The sequence below is a fragment of the Centroberyx gerrardi genome, chromosome 13, assembly GCF_048128805.1.
Source record: "Centroberyx gerrardi isolate f3 chromosome 13, fCenGer3.hap1.cur.20231027, whole genome shotgun sequence".
NCBI classification, from domain to species: domain Eukaryota; kingdom Metazoa; phylum Chordata; class Actinopteri; order Beryciformes; family Berycidae; genus Centroberyx; species Centroberyx gerrardi.
The window spans coordinates 19,868,124-19,887,719 of NC_136009.1; the positions used below are offsets into that span (position 1 = coordinate 19,868,124).

General features: G+C 40.4%; 2 protein-coding genes across 3 annotated transcripts; one reads left to right on the forward strand and one right to left on the reverse strand.

Annotated features, from left to right (window-relative positions):
- The first annotated feature begins 12,229 nt into the window (after positions 1-12,229).
- pter (phosphotriesterase related) lies at positions 12,230-17,841 on the forward strand. 2 transcript variants are annotated; one of them, XM_078287795.1, is made up of 5 exons: positions 12,230-12,298; positions 13,101-13,556; positions 14,711-14,976; positions 15,553-15,693; positions 16,296-17,841. In XM_078287795.1, exons 2-5 carry the CDS (start codon positions 13,125-13,127, stop codon positions 16,504-16,506), a joined length of 1,050 nt encoding a protein of 349 aa, XP_078143921.1. In that variant the 5' UTR covers positions 12,230-12,298; positions 13,101-13,124; the 3' UTR covers positions 16,507-17,841. The 2 variants fall into 2 exon arrangements, with proteins under 2 accessions (XP_078143921.1, XP_071766960.2); XM_071910859.2 differs by having other exon boundaries at positions 12,282-12,409.
- A 614-nt stretch (positions 17,842-18,455) lies between these two features.
- On the reverse strand, positions 18,456-19,596 carry c1ql3b (complement component 1, q subcomponent-like 3b). The gene is made up of 2 exons (XM_071910852.2): positions 18,985-19,596; positions 18,456-18,635 (listed from the first exon to the last, which is right to left on the reverse strand). Exons 1-2 carry the CDS (start codon positions 19,594-19,596, stop codon positions 18,456-18,458), a joined length of 792 nt encoding a protein of 263 aa, XP_071766953.1.

Here is a 19,596-nt window from a genome sequence, read left to right on the forward strand (position 1 = left end):
ATGTATGTATATGACTTTGGAGACAGCTTTTCAAACACATAATAGAAACATATTAACCATGGTATAAAAGCTATAATACCCGGGTCGTGAGAATGTTCTTTATCATGTACCCCTGAACATCATCGTCAAAATGCCATATTAGGTGTTGTAGCTATGAGGAAGATTTATTCTATTCAAACACTCCCATCACAAGCAAACACAATGATTTGGCATTGTCTCACATCGCTGTAACTAAGTGCATACTGAGTACTTAATCGCCACAAGACCCAAAAGTCATACCCCTAATCTAATCAATTTCAAGCATCCTTACTGGCCCTCATGATGAGCCTGTAAGTCGTAGTATAAATTTACTTGTGGGAGAGGAAGTAGCTCAACCATAAGCCCAGATTTCTCAAGGCTACCTCACACTCCACGGAGCGAGCGACCGGCACACTCTCACCACCGGCACTAGAAGAAGAAGAAACCTGCTTCATCATGACCATGAGAACTCTGCTCCTGGCCTCTGCTCTCATTGCGGGAATGTTGGCCACTTCAGAGGCCGGTCCTTTCCCTGCCCCTTTCCATGCATTCTGCAGATCACTGTGGTAAGGCTTGTTGTTGTGGTTGTGACTGGAAGTGAATTCTAGATAGGTTTGTTTGTCCATACTGATAATCTCTCTCTTTCTCTAGGCTCTTTGGGACACCCTGTGCTGAAGTCAGTACCAAACTGATCGGACAGATTCAAGCCTTCGACCCTGTGAAGGGCTGTAAGAAATGTCACTACATGGTAAGAAACAGCCTTCTGTCTTAAAGTTATTTGAAGTGGTTGACATTTTTAAGAAAGCTATTTCATAAACAGGTTGATAGTAACCCAATACTTTACTGTCGTACAAAAATCATGTTGGAAGAATGTCATTTTTTTCACATTATGCTATAAATCTCCATTTGGGACGAAACTCTTCATTTACTGAGATATTGCTCCTTACAAAGAATGTATTGTTTGGAGATTTTCCCATATTTCTAGCAATACCATACTAATTTATATTATCAATGCAACATCAGTGTAAAAATGTTATATTATGTCTATCAACTGGCCTTACATCCCTGATGTTCTCCTCTGTTGCAGCTTGTGTCTGCCACCCCTGCAGCTATCCAAGCCAACCACACTTCCCCAGACGGGCTCCAGACTGAGAACCTAAACTTCACCATGATGCCCACCATAATGACCGGTGGCTGCCGTGTGTCTGTGAGTGAAACTAATGCTCAGTTCCTAACATAATAACTTCCCTGGATCAAGACAAAAAAGAAAATATGAAATGACACTGCATTGTAAACATTGTATTTTTTTTTACCAGGGTCAGTCCATTTCTCTCTCCTTTACCAGTCTTCTTGATAATGGAGTCAACTACTGCAACCTGTACAACCTGCTGGCAGGTGAGTGTAGCGAGCCTGGATCTGTTTTGTAGAGATTAATTATCTTGTCATGTATGCTGCAATGTTTTACTATTCAACTTCATTAGAATATAAACTCAATTACATGTATGTTCATCGATGTGTGTATATGAATGCAAGCGAATGTTATGCATGAATGTGGATGATCTAATTTCCATCTGTATTTGTCAATGAATGTTTTGATTGTAGCGAGCGGACTCACCTCAGCCCCAGGCTTCATGGAGATAACCAGTGAATGGGCTTGCTTGGGCTATGGACTTGCCACCTGTAAAGCCTGAGAAGCTGACATGCTGAAATTACTGAACCCAGTTCTGGCTGGGTTTTGTTATATCTGAATTATTAGCTCTGGTTATAGCTTTTTAATCTTAAGACTTAATGTAACTCAATTCGTTTCTGAACTGAATAAATTATCAATAAAAAATTTGTGAAGCCATATTTTTACTTTGTGTGTGTGTGTTCTGTGAAAAATGCTCCTGAATCTAAGCACAATCTTCACATATCATCTTCATCATAACCCAAAAGGATTGAGATATTTTATGCCAGATATGCAAAGAGTTATACTATATTATTATAACGCATCAGACTTCATAGTGTCATAACTTCATACAGTGACTGCCTCCTGACCTCTGTCAATGACTATATGACTCGATTCTAAACACATTACTCAATTTTCTGTCCTTTCAAAATCATTGGCTAAGTGCAAAATGCAGATGTAACTGCAGAGTTCTTCCTATATTAAATAGGAATTTAATTGAACCACTTTATTGAACATATGCAATTCTTCTAGGCTAGGACTGTTCACTCAACATTCATGGACAGGAACGTCTCTCTCCCACAGAAATCATCCAGCTGTGCAATCTGGCTGTGCTCCATTGACAATGAATGGCAGACTGTATTTGCTGAGTCCCAGAATATTGGCTGAGGTTTTACACCCAAATGAACTCTATTTTACTGCAGTGATATCCAATCTGGACCAGAAATTGGACCCATTTCCCCAGAATATTTGTTGAGGTTTAATACCCAATTGACCCATTTCCCTCGCAATCCGCCTTGGTGCTTTCAAATCACTGTCTCCATCTTTTAAATTCATTCTGAATGCTCACTGGCATGACCACAAATTCTAAGGTGACACTTACTCCATCTTTCTGTAATTTCTGGCTCTGCGAAACAGTAGTCAGTGTTTATTATTTGAGTAAATATCTCTGTCCTATGGAACAGAAAAAAACTCTGAGCATGGAATTTACTAGTATCCCTTTAAAATATGACAGATCAATGTCGGTTTGATCAATGTTTTGTGATTTGGTGATTTGTGATTTTCCTAATAAACGATATATATTATATGAATTTCTATCAAGATTTTGTTTTGGATTGATGCATTTCACGATACAGTGTGTGTGTGTGTGTGTGTGTGTGTGTGTGTGTGTGTGTGTGTGTGTGTGTGTGTGTGTGTGTGTGTGCGTGTGTCTTTGTGTGTGCCTGTCTCTTTGAGCAGATGTGTGTGTGTTTGTAGTCACAATGATCACAGAAACATTAACTGCCCTCCCTGTGAAATCACCATAATCTTCATTTACATGGTCGAGTGCATGATGGTCATTCACAAATCAGATGACCAATTAGTTGTTAGTGGAGCTGGACATCAGTGTGACATCACAGATTCAGGAGGCGGGGCAGACACATTTCTCTCATTTCTGGCAGTAAAGGACAGCAGTGAATGTCTGATATAAATTAAAGTTAAATCCTGAGTTATGAAATTCAGTAATTCCCTTATTCCCCTTAAACAACAGTAAGATATTATTACGATTTTATTCCACTGCTTAATTTGAGGCAATCTATTATTGTCAAATGGATATATCCTATTATCCAATATACGCTGAGGATATTGATTTTTTGTGATCAATTATTTGTATTATGTCATGGCATAAAAAGGGATGAGCAAGATATTCTGTGTTTCTGTACATTGGTGCATGGTCACACACTTTACATCCTCCCCCAAAATATGTTCAAACATTATCCGGAAGGAAGAAAAACAATAAAGTATAATAATGATCAAATTTCAGAGGGAATGTTCAATGACGCAAGACTGAACACAATTAATCATAGTGAAATTCTAGAGGAGGATGTTGGCAGAAAAGCAACAAAGAGTGTTTCTAATCAGTAGCATTAAAATATGGATTAATCAAACTTGTCATACTGCAGTATTAAACCCCTTCCATAAAGAGTGATGGTTGGATGTAGTCCCATTCATATTTCTCATAATGCCAAGATGTGACATGAGCATCAGTGTAATTGTATATTCAGTCTATCTTTCAGCCTCAGATTTCTTGATTTCTCCACATCTGTTCCAGCTTGTGTCAGCCACACTTGCACCGTCAAACCCAACCGCACTTCTGCAGATGGCCTCCAGGTGGAGAACCTACACTTCTCCATGAACCCTATTGTGTTCTGCAGTGGCTGTTGTGTTTTCGTAAGTGAAACTATTGCTCAATCAAGAAAATGTAAAAAATCTCACACTAAAGATGCTTTTCAGAATTACCCAGACTCTTCTTAGAACTGGTCGTCCAACCAAACGAGTAACGTTTGAAGCAACGAGTAAGAAGGACCTTGGTCAGTAAGGTGACCAAGACCCAAAGGACGACTTGGACAGACCTAAAGACTTCCTTGGCTGCACTGGGAGATCTTGGAAGGACAACATTCAGTGCAGAACAACCCTGGAATTTGTAAAAAGGCAGAGCATGAGGCGGAAGATTTTGTGGTCTGATGACATGAAAATTGAACTCTTCAGCCATCATGTAAAGGACAGATCATCACCCAAGCCCGGTGGTCGCAGAAACATGCTGTGAGGTCGCTTTTCAGTAGGGACTGGCAGGGACTGGGACACTTGTGAGGATAGAAGGAACAATGAATGGAGCCATACACGCATGCAAATTCTTGAGAACTTGCTTCAGAGTCCCAAAGACCTTGAACTGGGGCAACAATTTGCAACAACATTGGAATGGCTTCACAATAAGAATGTCAAAGTCCTGAAGTAGCTCATCCAAAAACCAGGCTTGAATCCCACCGAAGATCTGTGGAATGACTTGAAGATAGCTGTTCACAGACGATCGCCATCCAACTTGACCCAGCTTGATCAAATCTGCATGGAAGACACCTTAGGAACCTTAACCAAAGTTATTTTAGTTGTCTAAATTTACATGTTAGCAAACCTTTTCACGTGACAAACAGGTGAAAATGGCGTGTCCAATTTGTGCAGGAGGGACATAATGTTCAAATAATCTGTGTTCACAACATGTAATCTGCGTTTCAGTGTTCATGTTCATTTCACAAAATTTTATGAGACTGTGTTGGAGCCCAAGAAGGCTTGAAGCTGCCGAAAGTGCTTCGACAAAGTATTGAATTAGAAGGTTGAATAATTATTTACATTTCTGTATTTCTCTTTCACTAGACTTGATCAATAACATTTTTCATTTGGCATTATGTATTGAGTATTTTGTGTAGGTTGTTGACAAAAAATCTCAATTGAATCCATTTTAATCCGGCTGTTATTTGGATTTGTGTCCTGCCTGTTAGCTTGAATGAATCTTGCCATTTCCTCTGCCCTCTCTTATCAACAAGGCATTTTCACCCACATGACTGGATCTTTTTTTGTTTATCACACCATTCTCAGAAATGTGTTCGTCACACCATTCTCAGTAAACTCTAGAAACTGTGTGAAAATCCCAGGAGGGCGGCTGTTTCTGAGATCTGAGAACTGGCATGTCTGGCACCAAGGATCGTAAGATGTTCAAAGTTCAAAGTTGATGTTTAGTCAAACAGGAACTGAACCTCTCGACCCTGCATGCTTTACACTTTAATAGCCTTCATGCTTCATACTTTAATCATCTGTATGCTTTATGCTTTAATTGTGACTCACTGCCTGGAGGAGCGAGCTATAAACGGACAAGTGTACCTAATAAAGTGGACACAGAGTGTACCTCACTGTTGGTATCTCTGACTCTAACACACACACACACACACACACACACACACACTCTTTTGCCCTTACAAGTCATCCACAGACACTACTAAAACAACTTAACTAACACACATACGTTCACACAGTTACTCCCCTCTACAGCCTGTTCTTGAACATGTAGGCTACATGTACACTAATATCTCAGACCATGCATCCCCTCCAGGCAGCAGCTCTAGCAGGTGTATAAGCTAGTGCTTTGTTACCACTTTGATTAAACTTTGCTGTCAGTCGTCTCAGCCATTTGCTCTTTACCTCTAAATGCTGTCCAGCTGATGCAAACAGGCCTTGGTGACCTGATGATCTCTGGTATCTAATCCAAGCTCATTAATCATCACCATCAAATAGCATGTGCAGAACAAGGATTCATCATGTAATAGAGACTTTTTCGAACAACTACAGGTGGCGCCATGTTGGAGGTCCACCAGAGAATTGGCTGTGATTAAATCGTAGCTAAACATATGACAGCCAGACTAGAAAAAGAGAAATATCTGAAAAAGATTAAAGTCATGGATGTGGATCCACACTGTTATGTTAGCGCTAAATGTGAATGGTCTAGTGAGGTATATTTATATCCAGATTCAGGTTACTGTGTAGAGTAAACAAGATGGTCTTTAGCTGTAGCCTCTACTCCAGAGCAGATTAGTTAATCTAAACAAAAACTTGGGTTTTGGGCATTGTTAGGTAGCCAACTAGCCAGTAAGCTAACTTTGCAAAACTGTTAGCTATTTTGGTGACTAGCCACATAGTCACCAAACATAATAATATATAGCCTACTATATAATAAATACTCTGCATATTTACTTGCCACCAGAGGGCACATTACATCACCTGAAAACCCTACATCTTACCAGCAGCAATATTATAATGTCTAGTCCAAGGATAATGGCAATACAACCATCAGTCTGATGTTGTCAATGGATTTGATTAATACATTTTAAAATCTGCAGTCTACAGTTATTCAGTCCACTAAAAAACCAATCTGAAATGCCTGCATCTTGTCTCACCATAAGTGGGGGAGAATGTTTGTGTTTGGTTGTGATATTGGGACAGTTTTACATTTTCATGTTCTCATGTCCCACAAGCAAATTCAGTTTCTTTCTGATGCAAGTCCATCCACTCACTGTCACCTTAGTGATGCCCATTTATTTTAAACCTTAATGATTATCTTAAAATAGTGGCATTTGCTTAAATCTCTTTCAGAACAAAAGCTGTTATGATATAGCATAAACACTTTAATAAATATGTTATCACGAGAACTTTTTTCTTTAAAGATATTTGTAAAAATAGCTTTTATTTAGTATGATCAATGTATAGTTTATTGTGACAACAAATTACAGGACAGGGAAAAAAAAAAAAAGCTGAATAATAGACATAATCAAATCATTATTTCATGACATAATTATTTAGAATATGTTCTGATTACATATTAAATGTTGCAGGTGGTAGTAGGAAGTCCATATCCAAGACAGATCCACTCGTTGGTGTACTCTATGTAGCCCGGAGCTTTGCTGAGTCCACTTCCTGTACAGACAGGAAATAGAAAGGTAATGAGAGACCCAACATGCCATACAATAGCGGTGCACAACTTCAACATTTCTAGAGTTAATTCCAACTTTGTACTCTATTTTTGTTGCAGAACAGAGCAGAGCACAGGCCGGGCAGAAATCTCAGCAGCTGCAGGAATTAATTGTTGAAGTCATTTGTATTGATCAACATCACTATCAACCCACCACAGATACATTATGCTCATATTGTGCTATGGGACAGTAAAAATCACACTTGTTGCTCCTTTAATTAAATGTTCAGTGGGTGATTGCACTCATGTTCATTCATGACACTACTGAAGACAAATGAAATGTTTTCAAGAGGAGATTGGTTTTGCTACCAACAGAGTATTTATTATATAGTCAAAGACAATCAATGATGATACCAGTGAGCTTTAGGTTTTCGAAAACTTACCCTGAATCACGTTGTAGAGATTACAGTAGTTGGTGCCATTATCAAACAGGCTGTACCAGAACGCAGACATGGAGGAACCCTGAACACAAACCAAATCAAACACATTCATAACGTTTCATGATGGAGTGGAAAAAATGGAATGGAAAAAACATTTACAAACTATCCTTTTTTTGTGTGCTTTTATCGTTTTGCTGATGGTGATTAAGATGAATTGGATGAGAATACAAAAGCATCTGACTTACGCCGACATGGCAGCCCAGATCCATAGCTGTGGACATCATGGTGAAGTTGACTTTCTCAACTTGGCCAACCATAGAAGTGTGGTTTGCCTCAATTAGGGCTGGAGACACTGTCCCAAGCTGGGTGAAAATGCAGAATAAGCACTTAGTAAATCGATGTATATTAAAGTTACATGGCAGTCACTTTCTTGCTCTCAGAAAATTAAAAAGTGTTGGGGGTTTTTTCTTCAGTTCGTACAAGCTCACCGAGCATATCATGTACCCTTCAAAGCTTCACAAAATACACTGCAGGAGATATATAGTCTCATTTCGTACCTTGTATTGGATCATGGCTTTTATCTGGGTCACTATGGCGATGTTTACTTGAGCACATGGCACTCCAATCAGCCTGGGGACAGAACGAGTAAGATGAAACATTGAAATATATTTAATTAAATTTTATATGTTGCATTTTACAAGATCTCTTCTATCGTTCCCACGTTCACTTTGTCTTTGCATGATCTATTGCCTGAAGGAAAACTCAAATTACACAACAATCAATCGAAAATGAATCTAGTCTTACCAGACAACCTTGCAGTAGGCCTGCACTGGTTCGACTGGCTTGCCAGTTGTGACGACACATATTCCCATCAAGAGAGCAGAGGCCAGGAGCAGAGTCCTCACAGACATGATCAGGCTGGTTTCTGGTTCCAGAGGTAGAGTTCTCAGACGAGCGTGTGGATATTCCTGGGAACCCAGTGCTTATATAGGGCCCTGCATGAAAAGGAGCAGCTCGAAGACCATCGGCTTGTCATGTGTGCTATGGCACATCATTGATTTGCGTGACCTTTCGCACGAATTGCATGATAAGCATCACATTGGTATGGTCAGATTCACCAGCCTGAATTCAGAGGTGGTATCTGTGATGAAAAAAACACATCACCAACAACACATTCAGCAAATTATGTTTTTTTTAATTATTATTATTCATTTATTTGAATGATTCCAGGTGAAACTGATCCCTTCAAGTTCTTCATCTTTCAGATCTTTGAGATCTTTTAAACATACAAACTACTACTATTCCTATCATTACAGCTACTACTTCTACTACTATTCCTACTAGTACTACTACATTAATACTCATACTCATACTCAGAATATCCTCCTCATTGTCATCATCATTTGACCCTAAAAGAAATTTCAAGTTGCCGGAAATTTTTAATTCTGGTTGGAAGTATCATCTACCATTTCAGAAATATCTCTAAAATTAGGTCATTTCCATCACTGTCTATATTGTCTATATATAGACAATATAGACTATCATATCTCTCTGTATTTTTGCCTCCACCAAAAAGCTCTTTCTTCAGCTTGTTCAGAATGCAGCAGCTATAGACTTTGAACTAGAACTTCAAGGAGATCACATAAAACACATTTTAGTTTCCTTATACTGGCTTCCAGTTGAATTTAGAATAGATTTTTTGGTTTTATCTATTACTTTTAAAGCAATAACTGGCATGGCCCCAGCTAATATTATGGAGCTGTAGATCTAAGACTATATATTATTATAGTCTTAGATCTACATATAAAGCTGTGTTGACTGTTACAAAGTCTGGACTAAAGATCAACTTTAGAAGAATCTTCCAGAAGAAATATGTTTAGATTGCTCTACATATCCTTTTATGTCAAAACTGATAATTCATTTTTTAGAAACTTGAATTCAACTGATAACTTGTTTTTACTCTCGTTTGTTGGGAGTCCACTACATTTGTGTCTTTCTTTGGAAAAGCACATTATAGATATTGTTTTTAGTTGATTCAACTGACAACAAGAGGCTGTGAATGGATCTCCCAGAAGAAGAGATGACTGGAACAAAATATGGAACAATGCTGTGATTTTGTTTTTCAAAAGCATTGAAAAACAACAGTTAGACTGTATAAAACCTGACTAAAATAAAACAAACATGGGTCAAAAACGTGGTTGGAGCTTGATGTAAGACTAACTTGGCATGTGAGCATAATCTCAAAAATGAAGCTTTTCATTTCCCATATCTATGTATAATTTCATCTGATAATACATCTGTTTATGGTTGGAAACATGTGCCTCTGATATAAGGCCTCAGTTGTTGAGGGTGAGGTTTGCAATTCATAGTGGTTCAGTGTTTCTCGTAATCAGTTATTTCACCACTCTGTTCCTTGCCGCAAATGTGCGTATTGATTCACATGATGGTTTTTGAGGTGTAAGGCCTCTTTGATGCACTTGGGAAATTGTAAACTGTGCCACAATTGCTTTACCAGCACATAAATGAGGTCAAGACCAGAAACCCAAAGCAAACCACTGACTTTAATTGTCATTCATTTCATTCCAACTGATTGGAGACTTATTCATAAGACCCTACTTTCTACTTTTAAGTGCAATATTACACAAGCATGTCTCATTTCAGAAAAAAGTCAGAGGTTTTTAATGAGACTTGGGTCCACATCAGACTGCAAAATAAGCATGAGTTCTTCCTTTCCGTCTGCAGAGGGCACCAAACTATAACACTTGTTCCTCCTGCAGCGAGCCAGACTTCCAGAAATCCAGACTCTTCTCTTTAGCTTGCAAGCAGGATCTGCCTGGCCTCGTTGCCAGAGAGAAGATGTAAATTGCATGGAAAGGCAGTACAGCCGACATATAAATCTATTCTAGAGAATGGAGTATATTATAGGTTATTCAGCAGTGAGTTTTAAAAATACTACACATTCATAATCAAATCATTCCCATATGAAATCCAGTGGTCCTTATATCAGGCCTGTGCAGCAGACCTAGCAGTGAGTGATGGCACGGTTGCATTAAAAGAAAAAAACAAACAAACAGACAATGCATCAACCTCATATTCTCCTTAATGGCTGACTTGTCTCTCCAGAGGTCTGTCCGCATGGGAGAGGCTCGCTTTAGTCATCACTCTCCTTGAGAATCTCCCTGTGGTTGCGTCTGTCTGAGACTTGTCAGCCCCATACTGACGAATGGGAGTGACAACCTTCTGTCGCTAATGAGGAACCCTGCAGTGGATGCTAGGCCTATTCTGGGCTTCTGAGTAAAAGCAAAATTTCATGCCACGGCCCCGACCTCAAGTTCCAGGTCTCAGGTCTTGGATTTGTTGGCCAATAAAGAAAAGGAGATAAGGAGATATGTATTCTTATTTTCTTGTTTTCCACTTTTCCTGTGTCTTTTTTATTGGCCTTCATTTACAAAGATTGTAAATGGAGCTTATAATATATCTCATTATCCACTGTTCTTTTATGTAACTATATGTAAGTTTATATATGTACAGTATATGCATACATGATTATACCTGTATTTGCATATATTGGTCAGGCTTTCTCCACCTTTTTTTTTTTTGCTTTTTGGGTTTTTTTGTTCATAACTGGGCTGTGATCTCCATTCTGTCAAGTTAAAATATTTTGTTCTACAGTTGCTATGATGTTTATGTTTCTGTTTTAGTTCTGTGTGTTTTAGTGTGTTGTATTGTTATTTTTGTCTAATAAAAAAAAAAAAAGACCAGACCTTAACATAACTAAGAAAATGGAATAGAAGTCCCTATGTTTGTATTAAATCTATTTATCTCCTCACATCTTTTACTCAATCTACCCTGATCTACAGAGTGATCAGCTTGCCAGCAAATGGTTGACAAACAGTATGTGGATGGTCACTTGCTCAGCCATTGGCAGGGACGGTCGCTGCAATGGCCACTCGACACGGGGCAGTCCTGACAACGGCAGACCAAATGCTGTGTAGACCATCTGCTGGAACCGAAGCTGAACAGTGCAGAGAAAACTGGCACAAAGAGAAAGCTCTCCCTCCCTCTCTGTGTCTCTCTAACTCTGTGTCATCGTCACATGTTACAGTCAAGTTCATTAACTATGAACTTAGACAGTTTCTGAGTGACAGCTGTACTGACAGGTTGCGTTTACCTAATCCAACTGCTTGTGAATTTGTGTGATAAATAGGATTTATGCCTGAGGCCTGAAAATTGGTGCAAGCATGTGTGTGAATCACTGGCTATTTTGGTTGGTGATTGGTTATTTTTTTTCTTTTTCTTTTTTTTCTCAAGTTCTAGATGACGTTACAGCTAATGAACACTCACACTACACTGACCTTTTTTTTTTTTTGCATTAATTATCCCCAGGCACAATATGGAGACTAGTGGATATTCATTTATTCTATTAGTTTGCCAATATGAGTATTAAAAGGCTTGATGTAGCCTATCAGTTAAGAGTTCCCATCCATTTTTTTTTTTTTTTTTTTTTCCAAGTTCTGGAAAATTTAGTTTGAACAGCTAATGAAAATCCACACAAATCTTTTATGTATTTATTTTGCATGAATGATCCTCAGGCACTCCTGGTATGGACACTAGTGGATATTCATTAGTTTGCCAGTAAAAGACTTGTCATTTTGCAGTTTCCATCTAGATGTTCAGAAATAACTTATACTTTGTCCTTTCTACTTTGATTTATTGACATATTTGGAGTGAAAGGCAACCAAGGAGGCAACGCTCTATCAGCAGCATTGAACTCTCAGGTTTCATCGGTATTCTCGCGATAAAGCGCACTTCCGCGACTTGTTGCTCTGCTAATCCACATTATCGCCCGCGGGGTTTCTGCTCGGGTGGTAGAACAGTGGATCGCAAAGCAGAAGGAAGGTCAGCAAAGTCTTTTATCGTTTCAGATACACTACGGGATTATAATCGAATAAACTCTAGCATCTTTTCCACCTTCTGCTGCAGCTTTGTGTTTTTTGCACGTTGTTTCAGGTGATTTTCACAGAGTTCACCCTGCATACCAGATGGCCCATGTTCCCCTTGCACAGAATATTGCACTGTGTACCAGATTTGTTACAGATACAGCAGTTCTGCATACTTTTACAATGTCGACCATAGCCAGTATAGAACGGCATGAAATGAAATTAGCTCCTGGACAGACATATGTTTTTAAAAGTGATCACGAGTTACACTGTCCAGTCCAAAGGTCCCTCTGTCTGCACTGCAGTCACTGTGCAGACAACCTGTGCAGTGAGATGTCAAATCCACTTTTTTATGTGACACACTTTGATTTGCAAACACACTCTCCTGTTTGGCTCCAACCATTTTGAATGGTTTGATTTCGAGTTCTAGTAATTCAGTAGTAGAGCCACACCTATAAAAAAGGTGCAAACCATCTGTCCAAAGTCAGAATAAATGAAGGTTGCACACTTCTCTCCATACAAAATATTTATTTTACACCAACATGTTTCGGGAATATTACTTCTCCAGCGTGTCATGACAATAAAAGCTCACCTGGACCTCATAGAAACAGGTGTCTATTAGTAGTGACGTCATGTGACCAGCACCCAATGCTCCTTGATAACAAACAATGCTTATTTCACAGTAATCAATGACATCAAATACAATGTATGAATAAAAAAAATGTCAGTTCTAAACAAATCATGAATGTGTATCCTTTCAGGCTTGATAACCCAGAAGGCCCATCATGTCGGAGCTGAGCGGGAAGGTCCAGACAGTTCTGAGTCTGGTGGATCCGGAGCAGCTGGGCCGCACCATGACCCACGAGCACCTGACCATGAGCTTCGAGTGCTGCTACTTCCCCCCGCCGCCGGGTGACGAGGCGGTGGCGGAGAGCCCGTTCCACATGAAGCACATGTTCTGGCTGAGACAGAACCCGTACAGCAGCCACGAGAACCTGCTGCTGCAGCAGGAGACCGGCGCCGTGCGGGACGAGCTGCTGGCCTACAGGAAGGCCGGCGGCGGGACGATAGTGGAGAACACCACCGCGGGCATCGACCGAGACCTGCCCACCCTCAGGCAGCTGGCCAAGGACACGGGGGTCCACATCATCGGAGGAGCGGGGTACTATGTGGACTGCACCCACACAGAGGCCACCAAGAGGATGACTGTGGAGAAGGTGCGGCCCGGCTGGGGGTTCCATGTAGCACTGACCAATCCTGACACCCATGGCCAAATCCAACAAATCCCTTATATGAAATTAAATGTTTTGCTTCTTGAGCAATTCACGTCACTCATCTTTAATCAGGAAACTCTTCAAAAAAATTGCACTAAAGTAGAGCTGGGAGATAATTCAATATCATCGTGTATCGTCTTTCAGTGGAATTATATTGTGATGATATGAAGATATTGTGATACACAATTCTGTTGTCTAAATTAATGACAACAAGCAAATTCTATTTAAAAACTGACAAAATGAGGTATGAAATATTTTAAGGAATATTTTTTGAAGATTTCAGACTTTAGTTTGGTATCACAACTTATACTACCATGCAGTTCAGAGCGGTGAACATCATATTGGTTATTTAACGTGTGATTTTGCATGTATAAGTGATATTGTGATATAAATCGATATCGAAAGAATCATTATATTGATTTCAAACGTATCACCCAGCCCTACACTAAAGCCTCTAAAAGCACATCCAAGAGTGTGTGTCCGGAATTGGCCACTGGTATGATAGAGAAATGTTTTCATCTCAGCTAAAAGCATGTCTTCACCTTTATCTCACACCAGGGAAGAAAATAACAAAATCTCAAAATTTCTGTTCACAGGATTGCAAAGAATGAAAATAGCCTAGTTGCCTCATAATGAACAGAGATCACACTGGTTTGTGATCTTATTATCTCAAACCACAAGCGTCCATTGATTCTACAAAGTTGTCAGGCTGTACATTAGTCTGCTCGTCATTTATTAAGCACATTTCCCCCATGATAATTTTCTTGTGCCGAGGCAAAACAACAACACACACTGAGGACACACCGCCAGGGGAAACACAACTTTTTAGGGGATACAAATTTTGGCACAACATGTATAGTGAATGTGCATTTTATTTTCATGGATTATGGAAATATTTTGTCATCATTGTCTTGCTCATTCAAATCAACACGTGTTGACTGTTGTAATATTGAAGAGACAAAACAGAACACAGAATATGTATGTGTAACTTTCCTCATGTATGTGTATTAATGTATCTAACTAGTTTGTTTAAATGCAAGGCTACATCAGGGTGACGCTGTCCTATCTTGACTAACACTGTATTTCGCGCCCCTCAGCTCACCGACATCATCGTCAGCGAGGTGCTTCACGGGGCGGACGGCACAGACATCCGCTGTGGCGTGATTGGAGAGATCGGCACCAGCTGGCCCATCACCGAGAGCGAGAAGAAGGTGCTGAGGGCCACGGCTCACGCTCAGGCGCAGCTCGGCTGCCCCGTCATCATCCATCCCGGTCGGGATCCCGCCGCTCCCGCTGAGATTGTCCGCATTCTCCAGGAGGCCGGCGGTGACATCAGCAAAACTGTGATGTCTCACCTGGACAGGTAAAAGCTCCCTGACAACAGTGCTAAGCTTCATTGATAGTAATGTATCTTTATAATACCTTTCTAGTGAAATACAATTACATTACAAGCTTTAAAGGTGCTACATGTAGAGGTTTTAAACATCAACATATCAAATTAATTGTGATACCTTGATATAGTTACTGTAAACAAATGAGACTGTGGTTTAGACAATTTGCAGCCTCTATCTCATGCCAGTGGTATTGTGAGTGCTAGTGTTTCTCAAAATTAAGACTACATTTCCCATAAACCTTGTTGCTTCCTGTCAGAAAGAGGATGTTGCTACTTGCCCTCCCCCCCCTTCCTCTCCCTGGCATTTGTTTTTCTCACTTCACAACAGCTCTCTTCCTGTTTTGTGCCATAAAGCAATCCAGTAGATTTACCACAAAATCTGACCCAGTGGCTCACAAATGTAAAGTGCAGTGTAGAGGCAGTTAGAGGCTGCCAATTTTCTCAGCAATAGTCTTACTTGTTTACAGTACTAATGTGTCAAAATTAATTTATTGACGTTAAAATGCTGCACGTAGCACCATTACTTTATTTGCTGACTCACTGTAGGACCATATTTGATGATGGTGAGCTACTGGAGTTTGCTAAGCTGGGCAGTTACCTGGAGTATGACCTGTTTGGGACGGAGATGCTGAACTACCCGTACAACCTGGAGGTGGACATGCCCAGCGACAGCCAGAGAGTCAAGACGTGCGTAACACTCCCTCTGAGATTCAGTTTCCACAATACATTTAGCAATACAGTATCTTATGTGTGTATTTATGTTCATGTTTGTGTCCCTGTAACCCTGCTATAAACCCAGGCTGTGTAAACCAAAAGAGTTTGTTTTTCTCTCACTTTCATACATATAAAGGGAAACACACAAACCTCCACGACATGACAATTTTCTTTTTTTTTGCAAACTAAATAGCTTTTTATACACGTCAATACCAAGTGTGGCTTTTAATGTTTACAGTCATTTCATTTTCTTTCTTTTTTTTTCTTCAATTTTAACTTTGTCATTTCTCTAAGAGAAAATGTATCCTAAAACATATTTCACATCTTATTCCTATCATCTTGGGCAGTTCAGTTAAAACTTGTGACTCTTCCAAAGCTAGAATGCAGACATTCAAGAATCTGTGATGTGCTCGTGTGACACTTTATAGCACCCCTATAACCCTGTGTCCCTGTAGTCAGTACTGTTTGTGCAACATGTCCTTAACACATTGTAAGTGCCATCTGTGTTATGTTTAAAGCCCCTCATTTGCTTTATATCATATCTCATGTGTCTCCTTGTTCATATTCGTCTTCAGCTTGGCATTCGTGGTGAAGGAAGGCTACGAGGACAAGATAGTGGTCGCACACGACATCCACACCAAGAACCGTCTGACCAAGTACGGCGGCCACGGCTACTCTCACATCCTGAACAACATCGTGCCCAAGATGCTGACCAGAGGCATCTCCCAGAACCAGGTGGATAAGATCCTCATCGAGAACCCCAAACGCTGGCTGACCTTCAAATGAGGCATAAAGGAAACCCAAGGCAGGCTGTTTGATGTAGCCATTATTTTATCTTTAAATGATGCACTAATACCCTGTAATAAATGCTTTAAGATGTTTGCAATAATCACAGTCCAAACAGATTTTTTAATAGGCGTTTGGACCCTGAAACCAAAGAGCTAACAGTGTTTGTACACAAATTCATCATGAATGTGAATGTATACCAAAATATCAGGACAGCACAATGTTTTGTAGCTTCCACCCTCTCTTGACAGAGGGAGTTTTAATTTGAAGGAAAATAATTATAGACTTTTATTTCAGCCATGACTGAAAGACACGACTGAATCAAAACGTCACTTTATGTGTATGATTCAGTTCTATACAGTAAGCAAATTATCTAAACAAACCTCTCAATAGCAGTTTTGTTTTGGTCCCATGACAATGAACATTTTGTGCCCAAAATGCTCTTTGAAGAGAAGTGAAACTACAAAACAGTATCTGTAGAAATCAGAATGTAATCTAAGACAAAGAAATATTTTCTTTTCCTTGGGGATTTTGTCTGCATTGTGCAGCGGTGCTCACAAATATGGTGCTAATTGATTTTCTGTCAGTGTCAGAGCGGCTTTCTTTGTGTTTCTTAATGACATTTCCGCAAACAATTTTTACGGAATGAAAAGGTATAATTGTAGCGTGTTAGCTAGTAATCAGTATGCTGCTCTGCTCTCCTAACACAATGTAGCTTTGTTAGATGAGTTGTCCTGTTGCCCCTCAGTGGGTGTCTGGGTGTCTATGGGAGGCTGACTGGCTGGCAGACCCAGATGAAGGACATGGTCTCCTCTCATCTGGGAACAGGTGGCCTCACAGAGTGACTTCACCACATGATCAATGGCATCACCACAGCCGACTGCACCGTGAACGATTATATAACTTTGAGAAAGCTTCTGGGAGGATTAGAAAGTTAGCCAGAGGAAGGTTTTCATTGTACATTACATTTTACATCTTAGGCATTCAGCTGACAGTCTTATATGTCTTATTAGACAGACGTACAATCAACGAGCAAGTAGGAGTTCAGTGTCAAGTTCAAGGGAGCTGTGAGAGGACATATGGCTGTCGATGGGACCATCCAGTTACAGGATGGCCACTCTAACCACTAGTCCACCCAGTTGCCCCACCCAGCTGTCAAACTGAGACACAAGAAAAATGAGTCACTGCACAGATCATTTGGTGACAGCGCTTGAATCCTAACATCAGAATCGGCCTTTACTGTTTTCTTGTTTTTCTTGCAGAAGGTTTTATGCTGCACATAGTTGAAATGTCAATTACTTTTTTATAATCATGCAACGCTACATCTTTCAACATTTTCACTCAAAATGCAACTACTACGAGACATTTTTGAGGAATAAAGCACACATATTGACTAATAACACACTGAAAACAGAGTGGTGATTATGTGATTATGATTTTAGGATTTATGATGGAGTTCTAAAGGTCAATATGTTAAACTTTTACGTTACAGTCAGTATTTTTATGTTATGTATGTTTATTTTTATGTTTATGTTGTTTGACATAGTATGACAGACAAACTAAACTTAATTGGTAATGCTAAACAAGATCTTTCAATGTGCAATAAAGACACAATAATCCATTTGACACAGGAAAAAATTGGCCATCCTTAAGAATTAAGCCTAATTACAATAGTCTTACATCTTCATTCATAACAGTGTTATTCTATAACTACACCTTCAAAACTGTACGCTCTTCGCTATTGAAAGGTACAATTCCCTCCTTTTTTCACATCACTGCCCCAACATTTTTCTTGGTTTCTTTGCAATTCCCGTTAATACAATTTATGGAAATGGTGACCTTCTGTCTAATAATCCAACCGACTTTGAATGGCGCATGAAGTGAAGCAGGCTATGCGGAGGGGGAGATCTTTCCTTCAGCGGGACTCCGGGTCTCCACGGCTGCGTGTTTCAATCAGCGTACACCATAAAGCCGGAGAAGGTGCTGTACTTGTTGTTGTTGCCCCCGTGCGCCTTTCCACCGTCCAACTTGATGTAAATCTCGTCCCCGGGCTCTAGATGTAGGACAACGCTGTTGCTGGCGTAGTCGTAGTTTTGGTCTGCATCTTGGGCAATAGCGCTGGCTCTCACCTGGAAGGCAAATGCAAGACTTCAGATGACAGCGTGAACTTGTTTCACATTGAAATCAGCACCGCGGACAGCTCCATCACCTGAGGTCCATCATTAGCATTTCAACCCTAAAACAACTTGACTCACATTTTATGCCTTGTAAATGTCTGGCAAATTTATCCTTTCAATGCTTTTCCAGTTACAGCCATGCGCAAAAGTTGTGCGTAAACTGCACAAGTCAAATTTTTGTATCTTTGCAACGCTGACTAGATCCTGTCTTTTCACTGTTTGTTGCTAAAACTACACTAAAGGTTAAAAACGAACTAAACTTAAAGCTTCTTATACTAGGCTATTTGACAAAGTGTCTTACCTGGTTGTTTTTACAGAGGTCAGCCCACATGCTGGTTCCGTCCCCGCCTCGCATTAGCACATGGTAAACAAAGAAGTAAATCCCTGGTATTGAACAGGTGAATTTCCCTGAAGAAGGGTCGTAGTGGTTGCCAAGATTGGTGACCACGTCGTCGAATTTCAGCACTTCATATCCCTCATGTTGCTTCTTCAGCCCAGCATAAAACGCTATCTTTGGCACGGTGTTGTATGTGGCTGCGCTAATGGCACCGGTGGGCCCATTTAACCCGGGTGGACCCGGAGGTCCCGGTACCCCTCTTTCCCCAGGCGGACCAGCAGGTCCAGGTGGTCCGGGCTCGCCAGTCGGCCCCCTCGGACCCATCCTGCCCATGCGTCCCTGCTCGCCTTGCGGACCTTGGATAAACGTTGGTAGCGACTGAACCAAGCGGTTGTCTTTGATCGTGTTTGTTGCCTTTGCCGTGGCCGTGGCCGCGGTCCCGTGGGAATCGCACACCATCTGACAGGATCCGAGCATCTCGTAGCGGGCTGGGGTCCCGGCGGAGTTCACCACGACCGGGATCAGAACCACCAACACCAGCACCAGGGCGACGCCACAAACACCAGTTGCGATCAT